Source organism: Astatotilapia calliptera, chromosome 1 (assembly GCF_900246225.1).
Source record: "Astatotilapia calliptera chromosome 1, fAstCal1.2, whole genome shotgun sequence".
Taxonomy (NCBI): Eukaryota; Metazoa; Chordata; class Actinopteri; order Cichliformes; family Cichlidae; genus Astatotilapia; species Astatotilapia calliptera.
Window position 1 is genome coordinate 24,586,685 of NC_039302.1, and position 21,118 is coordinate 24,607,802.

General features: G+C 41.3%; 1 protein-coding gene across 1 annotated transcript in view; it reads left to right on the forward strand.

The window, feature by feature from the left end:
- The window catches only part of smyd3 (SET and MYND domain containing 3), a 232,393-nt gene extending 211,558 nt beyond the window's left edge, over positions 1-20,835 (forward strand). The window contains exons 7-12 of the mRNA XM_026171213.1: positions 7,016-7,118; positions 7,645-7,755; positions 9,812-9,899; positions 10,449-10,623; positions 20,076-20,184; positions 20,620-20,835. Of these exons, the coding sequence (XP_026026998.1) occupies positions 7,016-7,118; positions 7,645-7,755; positions 9,812-9,899; positions 10,449-10,623; positions 20,076-20,184; positions 20,620-20,736 (703 nt within the window). The 3' untranslated portion in view covers positions 20,737-20,835. The remainder of the gene's footprint in view (positions 1-7,015; positions 7,119-7,644; positions 7,756-9,811; positions 9,900-10,448; positions 10,624-20,075; positions 20,185-20,619) is intronic.
- Positions 20,836-21,118: the final 283 nt, after the last annotated feature.

Here is a 21,118-nt window from a genome sequence, read left to right on the forward strand (position 1 = left end):
GTGTTGTGCAAAACCAAAGTCCAGAAAGTCCAGTGTGTGTGTAAGAACCATATGTGTGGGTCAGTACTGTGTGGTGGTGTGATTGAGAGACCGTATCGCCTGCGGGAAGAAGCTCCTCCTCAGTCTCTCTGTGTTGGTCTTCAGGGAGCGGAATCGCTTTCCTGACCTCAACAGAGAGAACAGTCTGTTGTTGGGATGGCTGAGGTCCTTCACGATCTTCCTGGCCTTGGTCCAGCACCGCCTGCTGTAGATTGAGTGCAGGTCAGGGAGCTCGGAGCGGATGGTGCGCTCAGCTGACCGCAAAACCCTCTGTAGAGCTCGTCTGTCCTGCATGGTGCTGTTCCCGAACCAGGTTAAGATGTTTCCCGCCAGGATGCTCTCTATGGTGCACGAGTAAAAGTTCCTGAGCACCTTGGAGGGCAGTTGGAAGTCTCTCAAGCGTCTGAGGTGGTAGAGACGCTGTCGGGCCTTTTTCACCACGGTGTTGATGTGACAGGACCATGACAGGTCCTGCGTGATGTGAACTCCGAGGTATTTGAAGCTGTCCACTCTCTCCACTGGGCACTCGTTGATGACGGGGGTCTGGTAGTTCCTCTCCTGCTTAGTGCTGAAGTCCACTATCAGCTCCTTTGTCTTACTGACGTTTAGAAGGAGGTTGTTCCTCTGGCACCAGTTCTCCAGATTCCTAATCTCCTTCAGGTAGGCCGTCTCGTTGTTATCAGAGATCAGGCCCACCACGACGGTGGTGGGCCTGTATTTTCCGAGAATACGTGCTTCTTTTGTGGTTCGGACTCCTTCTGACATTTGTTTGGAGGTGGAGGAACACCAAAGTAATTGCTTAAAGGAGCTTCTTCGACATCTTTAAGAGTTCTAAACAAATGTCTGTCCTCCTCCAGAAAATCTTATGTATGCAAACACGCGTTGCAACTTCATATCTTGTGCGCGTTTTTTTTTTATTTTTATTTTGACTGCGAATGCGCACCTGCGGACCACTTATGTGCAGCCCCGGTTATATAGCTCATCATATTGCAGCCACAGAAATTCTTTTGTCCATGAAACCATAAAGCTGCACTTTCTTTTTGCCTTATAGTCTGATTTGTCATAACTTTTCCGTTTTGTGGTAAGCTTTTCTTTGGCTGTCACTTCTTCACCCTGACCTGTCTTATTTGGCTCAGCAGAACTAAAATATATATCCTGCTGCTTTTACACACACTCACATAACGGTCAGTGATTCTCTGTGCGATCAACCTCTCATATGTTTAAGCTTGCTGCGGGAGATTTCACTTGTCATGTTTGCATAGTAAGCTAACGATTGATAAGACGATGTCAGAGGAATTGGTGCGCAAATTATCATCACTCACCAATCAGTGCTGTCGCTCTCTATACACAGTTCGCGCGATTGCAAAGTGAAAGCAAAAAACAAGCGCAAATTCAAACGCGATTTCAATATGTCACATATTGACAGTGGCTCACCGATGCCAATGACATAATTACCCAGCTACATTTCCGAAAGAATGCAAAAGCATTGACATATATTTTTCCTTCCTACAATAGCCCAACGGGCAGGGTAGAGATCGCTAGCCCCGGGACGTCGGGCTAGCGATTTTGCGAGCCCTGTATCTGATTGAGGAATCACTCATCTTTGGAAAAGAGAGTTTATTACAGAGAAATGGCTCTTTCCAAAATAAAAGCTATACTATACGCTTCTTCTGGGCTATATTCTCAGCAGCATATTGTAGCGGGTAAGGGCTGTTCGGGGTTCTGTTTGTACAGTTATGTTTTGTTTATGTTGCCATAGTGACGGGTGACGCCCTCTCGCTGCGACGGTGTGTCCTTCCGGGGTCAGAGGGCGCCCTGTGTGTTGTTGTTGTTGTTGTTGTTGCTGCTATGCGGTTGCCGCGCTGAGCAGTTAGCTAGCGGCAGTGTTCTTCTGCAGATGTCAATAAACGGCTGTGCTCCTTGGCTAGCTCACGGAAAGCAAGACCAAACCACACCTCCGTCTCCTCCTTGTCTGAGCTCGCCACAATATTAAACATATCAGGTCCCCATAAGAAGAATCATGTGCTAACGGCTGTCTAAATGACTCAGGTAAAGTTTGTAGCATGCATGCTTGTTGTTTTTGTCTGCTTCCACTTGTCTTTGCACTAGGATGATGTCGGTGTAAATGTGCAGTCATATTCGTTGTGTTCCCACTAGTGCTGTCAGCGTTAATCTCGTTGAAATGACGTTAACGCCACAACACGGCAAATCTCCGTTAACGAGCTACCCCTGATCGCCCCGTGCGTGGGGCTAGACGGCTAACACGTTAATGAGCTAACTGCACTAACACACTACTTCCCACCCATGTAATTGAGCATTGCGTGGCACATCCAACATACTGTTTTACTTTAGTCTATGACTCGCTTACCTTCAGGGTCATACGTCACATGAAAACCAAAATAATTCCAAACGCCAGATCTGAATGAGGGTGGGGGAGGTTCAATTTGCCATGTTGCAAGGAGAGCTTAACTTCTGTCTGCTAGCTTGCCCTGCACTCTTCCTTCTGACAATGCTGTCTGTGTTGAACGCTCAGTGGATCTGCGCTCGGCAGTGCAGCCTAGGCGGAGTAGTCGAACGCAGATTCACTGAGCGCTCAACACAGACAGCATCGTCAGAAGGAAAGTTGATAAAATAAATTACAAATTTTGTATTGTTCGATACATATGCGTACCGAACCGAAAGCACTGTATCGAACGGTTCAATATCGATACGAGTATCGTTGCACCCCTAGTAAGTACGTCCATTTTTAGTAGAGCAGTTAACAAAATATTATTCACTCTCTCTGCTGTCCTAGAAAGTGGAATGAAGGCCGTATACAGCCTTGCACTGGCATATTTTTGCCTTTTCGTATCACTGCAGAGACTCACCGAAAGACTAAAAATCTTCCTGTCACAGTTACTCTATAGCTCAGGAAAGGCAACCTCTGGTGTTGTGTAGATTTTGAATATCTGCCTCAGTTTTATTCACATTCATTCTGATATGTCTACCTATCGTAGTGGAAATACTGTAACTGTGTACACAGACCTCACAGGTTACACACATGTGCATAAGTGTTGATAAACCCCTTGACCTGATTTAGGGATGTGAGCATGGCCCTCACTCACATGGTCCAAAACTTGAAATGGTCCTCATAAAATACACACGAATACACACTGAGACACACACAGCAGTGCAGTACTGTATGCACTGTAATCCATGTATTGAATCCCGGGTGAATGGGGTGGGATTTGGCCTGGTGTTGTACATGTCGTTAGTGTTGTCACACACACAGACACACACACACACACACCACAGGTATCCCTGCCAGTTTATCTGGTTCGTGTTGAGATGTCAGATGGTCGCAGTGGCATTACCAAAGCTCAGCCAAACCACGTGGGTCTATGTGCGATTTGTGTTGTAACTCATCCATAAATAATGGGCCCGTTCTCAGAATGGTCCCCCTGCCTATTCATATTTTGGGTTGCCTAGCAACCATGGGTTTGCCGAAGAGAGGGGGATTACTGTGGTGAGACTACACCTCCGTTCATCTCACCGCTTTCTGCTCATTTTCTGTCTCTGTTATATTTCAAAAACTCTTTTTCTCATTAGCTGACTTTCTCGTTCTCCTCTCAGCTGCACTCATCCGTACCATAACCCTCTTTCACTGCTAATTGGCCTATTGACAACATGATGTGAAATCCTCAGAGCGCTCTATCAAAAGCAAAATGATTCAGAGTTGAATTGATAGCACAGATTACGTGTTGTAATCCTCCTCAACCATACATTTTATATTACCTCGTTTTAACCCCCATGTGGATGCAAGGAAATCCTCCCAGGGGTGCAGTGCAGCAAAAGCAGGGAAAAGAAATTACTTAACAGTATAACATGCAGACCTGAGAGATGTTTATGAGGAGCACACTTTTTAGAAAATGGAATCACTTGACTGTGTTGGAAATCAAAAATTAGATCAAATTTTCTCAGCCTCTATGGGATGACATCAGTTTCCGCTTGGTTACATGGATTGATAGTGGCCCTGTGTCAGATTGGTGACCTCTCCAGGTTTCTACCCTGCCTCTCGCCCAATGGTAGCCAGGTAGGCTTCAGCCAATACAACTTCTCTATTGCTAGATCGCTTTAATCCTCACCACAGTCAATGTTCTCAAATGAATCATAGCAAAAAACAACTTCTTTATAAAGCAAGTGTATTTAAAGCAGGTGATTAGGGGTTTAGCAATTCCTGATTCCATTATTGATGATTGATTATTTCCCCCTTTTGTTGTGATCAGTGTTTGGGTCATTACTCAAAAAAAGTAATTATTACCTGTAATACACAGAACACTTTTCTTTAAAGTAATGCAGTATGTTACTCAATTACTCCAAAGAGAAGTAATTTGTTACATTATTCGTTACATTATATTCTAGTTTCTCCGTAAAATGACTTGTAACACACTCTCTCATAATTGCCAGTTAACAATATAAACTGAGGCTACAGTCCCACACACTAACACAAATCTGTATCATAAAGAGACACACATGCAATCTTTCTCTTCGTATTTGGGTATGAACACAATGCAGAAATAACCGGCACAAAAGAGATTTCAAAGCGATGAAAGCCGCAGTGATGCTACTTTAGAGAGATGAGCAGGTAAACTGCGGAAGCTGTTTGCAGTCATGGAAACAACAGCCTGACTGCTCATCTGTTTGTTACCTGTTTACATTCAATGTCTGGTTGCTGGACTCGTGGTCGGCATTCATTCACACTCAGCTTTAACATCACTCTGGGTTCTTGGCTGGCAGTCGGTGTAGATGTTTGCAAAAAGCCAAAGTTCATTTAGCAGCATAATCTAGTTGTTTCTTTCCATTTTACCATTGCATTCCTCCTCCAGTACACAGACTGAAATAAGCTGATTCTAGCACAAGCGCAAATGGAACCGAAAAGCAGAATCAGTAGGCAAGCAGACTAACATTTCCAAGTAACTGAACTACTGGGAACCGATTCTCGATTCCCAACCCCACAGATTCTGGTTCAAGTCTAACTAAAAAGGTATATACATTTTGGGTTTAGCGTTTAATGCTCCTGTGTTAGTACAGCAGTGAACCACCTCGAAGCTGAGAAAAGAATCAATTGTGAAAGAAAGATGCTCACAATAGAAACAAAGAGATGACATATCTAAGCCTTTTCCATAATTTAATACCAGTTATAATTAAGGATAATAGACCTTTACTATCTGCAATCTCACACAATATTTCGCTCTCCGCCCTGCTACTGCAACACTTAGTCTCAGTTAGTGTGAGCCGATACTGTTAATGTGAGATGTGGTTTAGTTAATTAATCTAATTAGTATGCTAATGAGCCTCCTCCTATCAGATAAAAGCATCGTTTGGAGCGCTTGATTCCTAGTTGATATTCAACCTGCAACTTCTTCACTGTAGAACAAAGCCAGGGGGTTACTTTTACAAAGACTGAACACACGCGCACACACACACGCACTTTATCTGTTGGACCTATTGTTTTGCTGAATATGATAAACGAGTGCAGCGGTAATGGAAGGGGTCATAAAAACAGACAAGCCTCTTCAGTATTTTTCACGGCCATGTGTGCAGTGACATTAAATGTCTTTTTATGGGTCACAGAGGTCGTCAAGTACTTCTTTAAAAAGCACAATATCAACACGCACAGTTACATGCTCAGCATGAGAACGATGCACATCAGGTCTTTCAGTTAATTAGTTCAGCTTGCAAAGCAGTTGGATTCTCTTGAGATGTGCAAGATTACAATCATGAGAGAATCCATCTTTCCATGCTTCAAGTTCTTTAACCTTTAGAAAACCACAGTTGGACAGGAACAGTCAGCGTGCTACCAGGATCTACTAGCTAATAAAGTTTTGCTACAGGGAATTTTCAGTACAACAATCTTATGTGACACTTTGTAGGCAATTCAGCCAATAACCTGCCAAGAATATTTTTACTTTTATCTAGTACATCCATAATTTAAACATCTCACCTCTCATGGTTGTCTCCATTCGATTGTACCTACATGTCAGTGGGAAATGCATCACATGTGGAAAACGTTCGTACAGTTCCTAAAGTAGCTTGTTTGTGGATACTGGTTAATTTTAAAGGGAAAAAAAAACACTTGTGTATTGTAAATAAAAACTGTAAGTAAAACCACTTATATGTGGTATCAGTGTCTCCATCAAGATGCTGTCAAAATAAATTTGGGAGTGAATGAGCAGGAAGCTGATTTGTGTCGGTAATAAAATTGGGAAATGAGATAAAAGCCTTTGTTGTGACAGAAGTGGAGTACCCATCGTTTCCTGATTTATTGTGCGCCTGTCTGAGAGGCAGATAGACCAACAGAAAGAAATAAAGAGTGACATTTGTTATGACAGAAGCAGACTACTCATTTTGTCACACTGTGCAGGGAATTTTGTGTGTACATATGTGTGTGTGCATGTAACTTTTTGCTTGCGTGAGTGTTTTGTTTGAGAGCTCCGTCTTAAATGTGCAGAATTAAAGGTAACATTGCCAGATGATTTTTAAGCCCCTAACAGCACCTTGGAGTCGGGATCTTTTTATCTTTAGGGAGAAATGTCACCCAGCGTGTGTTTTTTCTCTCATCATTATGCTGCCACAAAGTAGCATTACAGTCAGCACCGGACTGACTGAAACCCCAAAACAGTTGGACATGTAGCAGCTGGCGGCTCAGCAGGAATGAGTCACTTCTTATATTTTCCAAACACCACAAGTAAACAGTTTCTCATCCTTTATCTCATGCTGTTTCCTCTCGGTGTACGAGTATTTAGGAGAAAGGGCTGCCAGTCATCGTTTAAGGAGGGCGACACAAACACATACAAACTTTGTTAGAGTTTATTTGCAAGTTAAACATTTTATCACACATCTCTCAGGCTTCCTCCAACTTTTTGTCCATCTCTTTTCTCTCTTTCACTTTTCCCTCAATTCATTCTCCTCCCGCTCTCTGTTTGCCATCTTTCAGTTTATCTCTGTTAAACCACGACTGCCGGCCAAACTGCGTGATGGTGTTTGAGGGGACGAAACTGGAGCTCAGAGCTGTTCGGGATATCGACCCTGAAGATGAGGTATGATGAAGAAAATAACCTCACAGTATGGCTTTTGAACGATATAGAATCTGAAACCAAGAACTATATCTGCCATGAAGTGAATTTTATTATGCAAGTAACAAATACTGTATACTTATCCAGTATTTGATAGATGTACACTGAATTAAATGTTATTAAAGAATTATTACAAGATGTAGCCAAGTGAAATTTCATAGCAACACAAGCCGGATCACAGCTCCTAACTTGGCAGTGTTTTCTCCAATTTTCCGTACTTCATCATCCCTTGTGACTATATATAATGAGATTAATCCAAGCCATCTGTCCTACAAGACACACAAACACACACACGCGCGCATTACTTCTACAGTATCACATTTCTTCTTTTTAGTCTGTTTTCCAAATGTCTAATATAGATATGTGCTTAACACTGATCCTCAAAATATGGCCTCAAATTTATTTAAGTGCTGTAGGTAAAAGTGAAAATTAAATTTGAGCAAACTGTTTGTTTCTCAAACTAAGCCGCTCTCTCTCTCTCTCTGTCCAGCTAACTATAAGTTACATCGAGACGTTGTCACTGACTGAAGATCGGCAGAGGCAGCTGGAGGAGCAGTACCATTTTACCTGTCACTGCCAGCGATGTGACTCGCGAGACAAGGTCAGAGGCAAACAAATTAAATTGCGGCCTTCATTCACTTCTAATCAGGATTACAGCTACTTATTTGGGTGTTTTTCCCCCCTCATATGTCCAACAATCAGAGCAAAGCAGCTATCATCACCAAAGGTGGTAGCCCTCTAGATTTCCAGACTCTTCCAAATCATACCTGATCTTTTTTGGTGAGGGGTCACATTTGAGACTTGCACATATCGCTGTCGCCATAGCTCGAATATTATATTTTTACTCTACGATGAGTGTAGAACGACACGGGCGAAAATATATTTGTTGAGTGAGTGAGTGCCTGCGATGGATGTAGTGGTGGAAATGTCACTGTTTCATTCATGACAGATCATTTTGAAACGTCTATATCAATTTCCAATAAGAACAGCTCCAATAAACTGGTTAAAAGTCTGTATTGATCCTTTTGTCCTCTTATCATTATAACTGAGTCCATAGTGTGCACATGGTTAGCCACTTTCAAAGTGCAGAAACACACTCTTTCACACACTTCTGTGTGTGGATGATGATTTTGCACCTTATCGTGATCGTTTTTAACTTTGTAAAAGATATTTGTGGAATTTCAACCGTACATCCTTACTGCCTGTCTCTCTCTCTGTTTCACACACACACACACACACACACACACACACACACACACACACACACACACACACACACACACTTTCTGTTAGAGTGTATCGGTGCGTAACGTGTTTCGGTGTACCCTTTCCTGTCCTCCTCTCCCTTTCCCTCCGTCACTCTCTCACACATCCTGTGTTATCTCCTGCTCTCCTCCTCGTCTTCCCCTCTGTCACTCGGTCACGCTCCACCTCGTCACATCCACTCTCACTCTCTGACCACCTACTGAAAAATGAGAAAAATTATCTTGTCTTGCGGCTGCAGTTTTCTTTTCCATCCATCTTAATCTGCTCCATCTTCCTCCTGCGCTTTCTTTCGATGTGTCTGTTTTCTTTTCTCTCACTCATATCATCTTTTTGTCACTGCTGCGACTTCAGCCTCTAGCTTTGTTCTCTCTGTGCTTTATATGGCACTTCACTCTTACTCTAGCACTGCGCTTTTTATGCTTCTGTGTTTGTTTGAGACGAGTTAAGACGGAGCACTCGGTTGACTCTCTGGAACAATGGCATTGATTCATTTTTTGCCACCGACCTTTGTTCTGCACACAGTAGTGACAGAAACACACACTTTCTCTTTCATTCTACTTGTCTTTAATCTCGACATCAAACCAGCGCATGGCTGTTTTCTCTCTGTGCATGTGTTAGGATTTACACAAATTGCACGCTTATTTTACAAAATTTTACTCATAATTTTAAAGAAAAAAGCTACGTTTTAGGATAGATTTCTCTTTCTCATTCCCTTTAATCTTGTAACCTTTTCCTTCCTGCCCTGAAACGGGTCACAGGTCACTAGGTCACTGTGAATCACACAATGGGTTTTTAATAAACTTAATCTAGTGTTTATTTATTCCATCACACCACAGCGGTTATGCATAGATGGATCTCTGGAGGCCCCATTCTGTCCCCTTAACTTCTGCACTGTGTGCTGAAATCAGCTGTACTCCCACAGGGAGACAGTTCTGGCGAGCAGGGCTGGTGGTGAGTGATAATTGTGTTGTTCATAATGTGACCTTCAGGGAGTGATCTACACAAGAAGTTATTTTAAAGGTTATGAAACTTAAAGCTCCTTTCAGCTCCTCCCTTGTTCACTACGGATTGCTACAGTGAGTAGCTCCACATATTGGAAATGGCAGATTTTTATACCGGATGCCCTTCCTGTCACAAACCCAAAGATTTTTTTGTCTCCTCCCAAAATTGAACTGGGGATTTTGTTTTTCGTTTTTTAGGTGAATGTGTAAACCACTACTCTATGGAGAATCTAAGTTGTTAAACTTAAACTTAAAAGTTTTTGATTGATTCCCAGAATTTGTTGATCAGACCTTGTATGTTCACGAGATCGTTTGGTTGTTTTAGACATAGATTTCTGCTCATCAGTGTGGATGTTAAAGTAGTCCCTCCTTACTAATGTCTTTGCTCAGGATGGACTCATGCTCTCGGGTGAAGAAGGAAAATGGCGCCTGCTGAAGGAGGCTCTACCAAGACTGGAAGGGCTGAAAGCCGAGTCCAGTATCCTTTGTCTCTGTCAAGTTCCTCTAAAGCCAGTGGACACCGAATCTCTATGAGAACTTCTTGTAATTGTCTGCTGTTCATATTTCATGTAACTGATAAGACAAGCATCAAGTAATGAGAGTTTAGTTGCTTAATGAAACATGATACTGTAACTCGACTGTCTTAAGTTAGGTCGTAAGTAAGATCGAATTACTTTGGTGCTGATCAGATTAGATCAGAACTTCATGTACTGATGTACAAATGATGATGGTGGTGGCTTCACTGGTTGGTTGGCAGCTCCGAGTAATTAAGAGTCTAATTAAAAGTGGATTGAGATTCTGTGCTTTCATCACCATAAAGCTGGCGTAACCATTTTCATCATAAAACAACACAAAGGAGGGAGAGAGACAAACATCAGATAGTTTATATCATTCAGCGCAGAGAAGTAAACTAATTTATGCAATGTTGTTTTCATAAATCCTTAAGATTTCCCTGAGGAGTCTGCAGCTTTAATCATATTTTCGGGGATGCAGGATAAATGTTACTTTTCCTTAATTCACCTTCCAGATTGGGAAATGCTGTTGGAGAGCAGTAGGCATCTGTTATCAAGCGTTGGTGGTGAAATTCCTGAGGAAAATCTATACAAGCTCAGAATTACAGACATGGCTTTAGATGCTTCAGTTCACCTGGGACGCTGGGAGGAAGCTATGAGTTACGGGGTGACGACACTTCCAGCATACAGGTGAGTCACTGTGTGCCTGTTTCTGTTTGGCTCAGGCAGTACACTGTCAAGGAAACTAAACAATCTGCGTTTCACCCATGAATGACTAATATGTCATCAGATGTAAAGAAAGAAAGAAAGAAATCAGTTCCCTATATTTGTGTATGTGTGCCTGGATTCAGGGCGTTTATCAGACCTGGTTTTAGGATAAGCATAAAGTCTGAGTGCATTCAAAGTGCTGTTCACTGAGATGAGGGAGGATTGCATAACCTTACCAGTATAAATTAGTACAGAGATATGGGTTTATTTAACCGTCCTGATGCCTTTTATAGTCATCTCAAAACTTCTGGATTGTGTTTAATTTTAGTATAGATCAATCTTTACTGTTTTTAATACTAAGAAAGCGAGTCGGAGAGTGTTCAATTGCTACCATGGGGATTAGGGAAGATTAAGTTACTTGATGTAGTCCTAGACTTTAGTAGATATTATCATCCATCCATCCATTTTCTGCAGCCTATCTGAGTCTGGGTCATGGCAGCAGCAGTCTGAAAGTAGAAAGGCCCAGATCTCTCTCTTTAGTCACCTCCGTCAACTCTTCTGGGGGGGACACTGAAGCGTTCCCAAGCCAACTGAGAGACATAATCTCTCCAGCGTGTCTTGAATTTGCCCCGGGGCCCCTTCCCAGTTGGACATGTCAGAAACACCTCACTTGGGAGGCGTCATGAAGGCATCGCAGTCGGATGTCTGAATCACCTCAAGTGGTTCCTTTCAGTATGAGGAGTAGTGGCTCTACTCTGACCCTCTCACAAATGACTCTCACAGAGCTCCTCATCCTGTCCTTATGAGTGAACCTAGACACCTTTCAGAGAAAACTTACTTTTGCAGCTTGGCTTAGCCATCTTATTCTTTTGGTCACTACCCACAGCTCATAGCCATAGATGAGGGTAGAAATGTACACAGACCAGTAAATCTTCAGCTTTGCTTTCAAACTCAGTTTTCCTTTTCTCTTTTTATCATAACACTTCCTGTTGTATTTGTTGGTTTTTAATATCAGGCTAGTCTGTCTTGTAAAGAGAATTTTGATGTCATGGTAAAATAAATGTTAACTAAAAATGAATAAATATAATACTCAAAGAGGTGGATGAGAGAACCCAAATGTCCAAAGAAACCTATCTTTAACCTGCCAGCTCTTCTTCAAACTCTGCATGATCTCTGTGCCCGTGCAGCCATGTGAGAATAGGGCAGGTAATTGGCATCTTCCTGCAGGAGTCTGTGTGTGATGCAGACTCCTGCTGTGTGCTGCATGTGAGATTTCAGACAAGGTCCTGAGCTGAGTCTCACAACATTGTGCTGATCATATATGAACAGGTATGATAGTGTGTTAGGTTAACATAAAATTGATGTTTTTTTGGTTTTATTTCTTAGTTTTTCTGCACTGAATTTCCTTTTGTTATTTTCTTGAAGCAGAGATTAAAGATTATTAGATTTAGTTAGCAATTTAGCAAGCTCGCATAATAAAACACATCACAGTGAAAATGTCCGAGTTTATCACTGCAGCAGGAAGATCAATGCATATTTTTTTACCATCATAATTAAATATTCAAAACATGGGAAAATCACCACAATGACAACCCTTGAGTTACTGGTTTTCTGATCTTCGCATTTTATTCCATTGTGTTGCTAATTCAAAAATGAAAGACCACATAGGCTCCATACAGTCTCGATCAAAAGTTTAAGACCACTTAAAAAATGGCAAAAAATCATATTTTGTATGGTTAACAAGGTTCCAAGTAGAGCTTCAACATGCAACAAGAAGAAATGGGAGTGAGACAAAAAAAAAATTTGAGCATGCAATTTATTGAAAACAACGCTTAAACTGAAACACCTGATCAAAAGTGTAGGACCTCATGCTTTTAAAAGGCCAAATCTGTGCAAAAATGAGGATTCATTGTCATTTTCTGTCAGGCAGTCACACTGTCATGACGTTCTGATGGCAAAAGCAAAAAAAACGTTCCCTTTTTGAACGTGGTCAGGTTGTTGAACTGCATAAGCAGGGTCTCTCGCAAAGTGCCATCGCTGCCGAGCTGGACGCAGTAAGACAGTCATTTGGAATTTGTTAAATGATCCAGAGGGTTATGGAACAAAAAAGTCAAGTGGAAGACCCCAAAAAACTTTCACCAGCACTGTGCCAGAGGATCCAATTGGCTGTCCATCAAGACACTGGACAATCCTCAACCCAAATTAAGGCCGTTACTGATGCTGACTGCAGCGCCATAAACATCAGACGGCATCTGAGACTGAAGTGATGTTTTCAATGCACCACGGTGGAGGGGGCGCCATAATGGTCTGAGGTGCTTTTTCCTTGGAACAATGGAGCTTCAGGAGGTGCAGGGGCGTCAAACGGTGGCTGGCTATGTCCAGATGTTGCAGAGAGCATCCTTCATGACTGAGGGCCCTCGTCTATGTGGTAACGACTGCAGGTTTTTCAACAGGACAACAGGACAATGGTACAGTACACAATACCTGCAGGACAGGGGACTTCTTCCAGGAGAATAACATCACTCTTTTGGGTCATCCTGCATGTTCCCCTGATCTAAATCCAATTGAGAACTTTTGGGGATGGATGGCAAGGGAAGTTTACAGGTTACAGGTTTCTTTGGAGGTGTGGTCCTAAACTTTTGATCAGCTGTAAAACAGCCTGTTTCAGTTGAAGCGTTGATTTCAATAACTTGCATGCTCAAAAAATGTTTTTTCTCACTCCCATTTCTTCTTGTTGCATGTTGAAACCATGCAAAATATGATTTTTTTTGCCATTTTTCAAGTGAGCTTAAACTTTTGTTGTGAAAATGAATCTTATTTTCAGCTTTGCATGCAGGCAAATGTGCTTAAAACAAATAATTTGTAAGATCAGAGCAAAATGTTTATGCCATTCATAGAAAATTTTAAATCTAAACTGAGATTTCTGTATATGCAGGTAATCACCCTCAAATCTGGGAATGCAATGTGATGTCTAAACCAACAGGGCAACTGTTAAGTCCTCAAATATTTTTATCTAATAAGTACAGCATTTTTAATTAATAAAAGAGTAAAAACCCTAAGTGAATCAAGTAAACGCAATGAACAAGGGAAAAAATAGTGAAATGATGGTGAGAGAGTTGGATTCCAAATCCAAAAATCTTTAAATCTACGTCTGAATTTACAGTAAATTGCATCAACAGTTCCCAGCTTCGATTGTCCAACCATCACTCTGTCTCTTCTTTTTTTGCAGTTCAGTTTGTACAAACTCAACATTATACCTACGCACTTCAGCAAGTGTGTGTGTGTTTGTGTCAGTATGTGTGAGAGAGATGCAGAGAAAGAAAGACTAATTGATCTTGTGTGAAGGGCAGCGCTCTACTGGGATAGCTGTGCTCACACACACACACGCTCCCGCAACAGCATATCCACAGGAGAGAAACGGCAACGGCCTATAAATAAATAAGCAGACACAGGGCAGCAGAAAGAAAGAGATGGTGATGTGTACAAGGGGATGGAGAGAACTGCTGTAAAACGTGTGTCAAAGAATCAAAGACAAAGCCAGTGAGAGGGGTGGGTGCGGGGGCTTTAGGCTCTGTATAAAAGATATAAGCAGGAAATTAATGAAAAATGAGAGGTGGGGTGGGGGGGCTGCAGGGTGATCAACAGCTTGACAGAAGAGAGAGGAGGGAAAAAAGATCTGCAGAAATGATGGAAATAAAACATGAGTGATGGGATCACAAGGAAAAGAAGAGTAAAGGTAACGTACAGGAAGGGAAGGGTTAAAAACAGGTATAATGAATGAAATGGACACGGACGAGTGAAAATGTTGAAAGAAAAAAAGAGTGGAAGGAATTCAGGAGAAAAAAGTGAGAAGTGAGTGGGAGGAGGATCCTCCATATTCATCTCCTATCTTCCTCTGGGCTGTTCAGATGCAAGAAAGATAGCTGCAGGAGTTCTCGATCACTCCATTTCTCCTGTCCTTCCCCTCATTCTGTATTCCTTTTTTCTTTCACACTCTCCCACTGCAGGTCTTTTCAGAGTTACTCTATTCAGTTTGTGATATATGGAGAAGGTTTTCCCTGCGAATAATGCTCACCTGCTGCAGGCTGTGCACACCAGGCCTATTGAACCCCTTCTGTACTGCACATATTTTACTGCTATAGATATGCACACACACATATACCCAGATTATTCTGTTCACGAATGCATCCAGATATCTTTCTTTCAGTAGATGCTCTGATGACTTTTTATGCATAAAGTAAAGCAAAAAGCATCTCTGGACACATTTTGTAGCTTAGTGTTGTTTCTCCATTTCTTAAACACAAGTACTGACAATCTTCTCAGACCTACAGGTCAGCACGAATGTGGAATAATAGCATCAGCTTGATACTTTCTTTTTTACATCATTCAGTTTTTGATTTTCAAATGCCCAGACCTTTTTTCTCTGTCTGTATTTGCATTAACATTCAGCAGTATCACAGGGACAAGTCTCTTGCATAAGATTTCTGCATCAGCAGTGGCCTTGATGGACCAGCCAAGTGCACCCGCGGTGTCAGTCTTTATGAGTCCTGCTGTCAGCGTATGAAATTGAAGTTTGTTTAAAATGTTGCAGACAAATGAGACTAGCAGACAGCGTAGATTTGTCTAAAAACCACAAACTGGTTTAATATAATATTTAATGAAAGGCTACTTTTATAAATACCTAATCCAATGAGAAGATGTTGGTCGTTCTAACCTATAGGCAAAGTTACAAGGTGAATAAAGTAACTGAAGAAATGTGTTTCTGTGGATAATTTCGACTTTTCTCAGATTGTTTACTCTTTTCGATAAGGCTGCTTGTAGCCATGCAGCTTGGATCGAAGGATCCTGTGCAGGCATCACTTAGCTTTAAGCAAACCAGAAAGGTTAGAAGTCAGTGTTATCGATCGCTGTGGTCCTGTTGTCTGCTAGCTTACGAGACTCGGGCAAAGACCTTCTTTAGATGCAGTAGTTAATTGGTGACTTTGTCTGCAAAGACGGCTGACTAACTGTGATTTAAATGTTCTTTGTCTTGCATAGTTGTTGCAATTTCCCTTAAATGTACAACTGAAATTACTGTTGCATTTGACAAAAAACAAAAACGCAATTAAGCTAAATACTTGCAGCAAATCTGACCTTCTCCTTCAGTTACTTCTACTTAGTAAGATAATCTTTGTTTCCCTCTCACAAACAGCAGGCCGTGGATCTTTTTGTTCCAAACAAGTGCCTCATTAGTTCCACTGCATTTGCCTGGAAATGCTACACTTTTCCACAACTATTAATTTCTTCTTCTCACTGCCTCTCGTATGCATAGCCGAGAGCTATAGCTTTGTAACTAGCTCCGTATGACGATGAGACCGTATTTCTCTTCAATTTACTCTTCCGAGGAGAAAAAAAAAATAGGGGATAAATCAGGAGACAGCAAATTAATTAAATTACTCTAATTGCTTTGCGGTTCTATATGAGAGGAATTATAATTGGATTGTGGGCTTGATGTGTGTGTTTGTATGTCGTGGAAGTCAGAATCACTGGCTTGGTGATTAAGCCAATATTGTAACTTATTATTCATGGGCTACTAATTTTGTTGGTTTATTCTTTGAACTTTCTGTTTAATAATTCAATTTTAACCAGAGGATAAGGGGCCACCTCTTTAATTGGTTGGCTTGTCAGTTGATAGTTTAGTTTGGCTTTGAGGTTCAAACAAATGGGCTGTTAGCATTGTGGGTAAAAAGTGGTGAAAAATTAGGAAACTATAGAGTTTGAAATGACTCCAGCTGTGGCCACTACATGGAAATTCATTTTGGATTTCTCTTTATTACCAGAACAGATTTTATTGTTAAACAAGAGTGGAAAACTTAGCTGGGGGAAGCTGCTGCCCATAAAGAAATAATTAAGAGTAATGCCCGGTTAACATCAGGTGCTGTTTCTATTATAGCGCGTATTGAATCCCCTTCTGGTGTCTTTACTCTGGAGAGAAGTGAAAACTGGCAAATATGCCGGGTCGAACAGGGTGAAGTGGATTTGTATCGACCTTATCTTTGTGTGCGCACGCTCATACATTAATGCCGATGCGCGTGTGCATTCATGTATATGTGTTTACTCACAGCTCTTTTTGTTTGTTTGTCAGAGACGGAGAAGTGGAGGAAATGGAGAAGGGCTCGAGCTTTATCGGTGCACAGTTCTTTAAAATATGTAATCAAGAGAAAGGAGGACAGAACAAATAAATAGAAGGAAGATTAAAGAGGGCTGCAGAGGTAGAGTGCAGAAGAGAAATGAATGGAGAGCAGCCGAAGAGGGCGGGAAACAGCTGAACAACATTGGCAACTTTAATCCCTGCAGCTAGCGGGGTAAAAAGCACAAATATAAACGGGGAGAAGCAGAGGAAGGAGATGTGAAGCGGGAAAAAGGAATGAGAGATTAGAGGAGGGGGATGGAAAAGAAAGGAGAATAAAGGGAAAGAAGAGCCGGGTAAATGAGTGTTTGAGAACTCCAGTGTTTGCCAACAACAAAGCTGTTTCCTAACAGTCCCTAGTGTGTATTTATCTTTATAGGATGAGCAATGTCCCAGTTCAGCATGTGTGTGTGTGAACTTTCACTGTAACACATGTATTTGTAAACATTAACAGTCAGTGTCATGCACACATATCAATAAGCAGTCAAGCTCATCCATTTTTACGCATATGTGCATCTAAATCCATTTGCTCCACAGATACGAATTATAATTAAATGCATTTAGAGGAAAAAGAAGAAATCCCTCTAATTAATTTGACAGCACATTTTCTTATTTGCAGATCTTGCATTAAATATGTCCATGTAGAACGCAAAACAAGAGTGTGTTTTTTAATATGTTTAATAGGCCCTGTGTTTATTTTAAAACAGCTGCTGCTGTTAGATGGATTTTATTAGTTTTGCATTGAAGTACACCAGAGTTGCTGAGCTGTGTGTGTCTGTGTGTGTGTCTCTGTGAGAGATGTGGGAGTCTCTTGATGTCAAAATCATTGATTGGCTTGATGACAGCTCTGAATCTGTCACTGCTGATACACAAACTGCGTCGTTTTCTGTCACTGGAACGTTCCCTTCTAGAGACAGAAGGACTGAAAGGTGGTAATTTGTCTCCTTGGCTGTGTGTATTTTTATGCAGGCAGCAACATTGGGTTTTGAATGGCACATTACTTGTTATTACCCATCTACTCTCTTTAATTTCTTACCTTTTTTGTTGAATTATCTTTGCTTTACACTGCATGACCTCAGATGTGATGTGCCGTCATTTCTAGTTAACAGTATAATAAACTGTGCATTTCCCGTATAACAGCACACATATGTGCTGGTAAAGATCTACAGAGAAGGTAACAAGGAGTTGCACTGTGTCTTTGTAGGGTGCCAAGAGAGAAACTGTGGGACTACCTGGGGAAGTTAGGAGGGGTAGAGAACTATGTGAGGGTGAGGACATGAAATCAGTGATAGAGAGTCTGGAGAGGTGGGCAGAAAAGGAATGAAAGTCAATAGAAGGAAGACAATAAATATATGGGGTCAGTCATCCAAACAGGTGAACAGTGGATAGCAAAGAGGAAGAAGAGAGTGCAGGTAGGGAGTGATCAGAATGGAGAGACAGAGGACACTGACGATGGAGCTACCAAGCAGGAGGAAGAGGAAGACTTAAGAGGTTCATGGATGTAGTGAAGGAGGACATGGAGACGGTTGGTGTGACAGAAGAAGATGATAGGGTGAGATGGAGGACGATGATCCACTGTGGCGAACTGTAAGGGAAGGAGCTGAAACAAGAAGGAGAAGAGGACTGCCAGTAGACTCTATACTGCCTCAGATTTAAAGACAGGGGCTGTGATGTAATTACTGTGTACGGATTAGTAAGCTAATATTTCACATCACTCCCTCATCACAAGTTCCCATCCTAGCTCATGAGTTATGCTTGTGTTCTTTCTCTTCTTTTTTTCTTTTGTACTTGTCCTCCTGTGTTTCCTCTTCCTTCCTTCTGTTTTTGCCTTATTGTCCTCCAACTGTGTGTCTCTCTCTCTTTCAGTGGCTAATCACCTTCATACCTCACGCTGAGTGTTCCAGTGTCCTCTCTCTTGTCTGGCAGCTCCCTCTTGTTTTGTTTGTCCTGTCTGACTGATCAGCTGTGATCAGACCTTCCTTACGAACATCTGCATTTGCGTCGGCATGATGCATTTGAGTCCTCACTTAGGGTGTACCCCTCTCTGATAAATGGAATGAGATTATAGTAACGTGCAACTTTAATGCATTACCTTGCAGCGGATTGAAATTTGGACATATATATGCATTAGTATCAGTGTTTTTTATGCTTTTATCGTTAATGCCAAATAGAGTAAATAAGTATAAGCTTTGACATACAAGCGTGCAAAAAAACATATTTAGTCACACTTGTGTATTCAAGGAAGTATAGTCAAACAAACATGGAGGCAAGCTTTTTGCACACTTGTAGAAACTCTAAATATTCTACTTTTCCCCCCTTGCTGTTCTTTTTCTCACTCATGCATACTTGTTTATGCATTACACATGCACTGAGACACTAACAGGAAAAGCAGATTTTCTTAGTCTTGTTTGTGGCTCTTGCTGTTTGGTTCCATGCTGTGAATGTCAGTGGATTGCCTCAGACTTTAGAAATCAAACTGATGAATTAAAGGAAACCCTTAATGTTATATCATGTATGTCCCTGCTGATAAATGAAGTTGATTTAACCTCATTATGTAGTGACTGATTTCTTTTAAGTGACTTGTGAAACAATTAAGTAGCTGGTCTTGCATAAGTTTGTCTACATGGGATATTATAGCATACAAATGTGTATGCTATTGTTTCCTGACTTCCATTTCAGTTTCAATGTGTATATTTAAAAAGTATGACCAAGGAGTGGGCACCACACTGGTTAACGTCCCTGGAAATGCTTAGATGCTAGACAGGAAATTGGGGATGATTGATGAACCTAGGATGTAGCAGGCGTAATGTGAGCTTTATCATGATTGGGCAGCGATGAACTAATTATTTACTCTTTGTACCGATATTGGAAGAGCCATGTGAGTTTGTGCATCCAGTGTACATGTTTTCTATAAACTGGCAGAGGGCTTGTGAACATGTCCCTCAGGGTTTCCTGCGCAGGACTCTGCTGTTGATTTAACCCAGCCAGCCATCCACATCCAGGGGCAGAGCGGTTTTATGAATACTAATTCTCTGTTTAGTATTGCAGCCATTTTTTGCATAAGAAGAAGCATTAACTGCTCCCGTAAGAGCAGTGTGGAGCATTTTCAAGCAAAAATAGAATAGATAGAATAAATGTAAAGGAAAATTACAGTGCAAATGATACCAGAAGAACAACACCCTGAAAGAAATGAAAACAATAATGGAACTTTTCACTTGTTGTGGTGAAATCTAATTACATGTACATGTTGTCTTTCTTCCTAAAGACAGTGCTACCCCGATCCCCATCCAGTCCATGGGATACAGCTGATGAGAGTTGGAAAGCTGCAGCATTACCTGGAAAACATCGAAGATGCTTTGGACACATTCAAACAGGTTTGAAGGACTAAATATCAACAAGGACATTTTTTACATTTTAAACTTTATTATTAGCTAATAGAACAAGTCTGGAGACATGTCTTTGTACCAGGTCATGTTAGTCTTAAGCCCTCGAAATGAAGGCAACGGGACTTCTTTTACGAACCAAAAACGAAGACCAGTTGCCTTCATGTCAGGCACCTAAGATCGTGTGGAGACATGTAACAGCAGAGATGATCAGGCAGGATTAAAAACATCTTTGGTTAGTTTTACAATAATCTCTAAAGTACTTAATCTTTAAGTAAAATGTCATGAAAACAGTTACTTTCAGTTTCCTTTATAGAATAGATTGTGTAGCATTATGTGATGATCCCGTTTCATTACATCACCATACAAGATTGTTCTGGTACTAACAGGGAAGAAAGCTAGTTATGCTTATGTCTCCTATTCCAGGCTTATGGAATCGTAAAGTTCACCCATGGTGAAGATCACCCATTGACGACCGAACTAACGATGAAGATGAAGGAATGTCACAGTGAGATGGATCATCATTCCTCCAGCAGACGCTAAGACGAAGGCGAAAGAAACGTCTTCATGTAACTGATTTCACTGCCTTACGTTCTTTTTATTCATCAACCTGAATAAACGGATTTGTTATTTTGCCATCCATACCTGACCTTTATTGTCTCAACAGTCTTAAAGTAAGGAACTGTTGTTTAACTTTAATCCTAAAGTTTCTGCATCCTGTCCTTGTTTGAGAACTGGAGAGGAAGAAGCAGAGGGAGGGAGGAAAGCCCCTGTTGGCCCCGGTCTCCTCTGTAATCTGTAGATTCCATTGTGATGAGTGATCCTAGGGTGTGTGTGTGTGTGTTGGTTTAGTAAAGTACATACATCACCCTCTGTGCATTTCCATCACACATACTTCCCATGTTAATCCCTGTTTTTGTTTCTC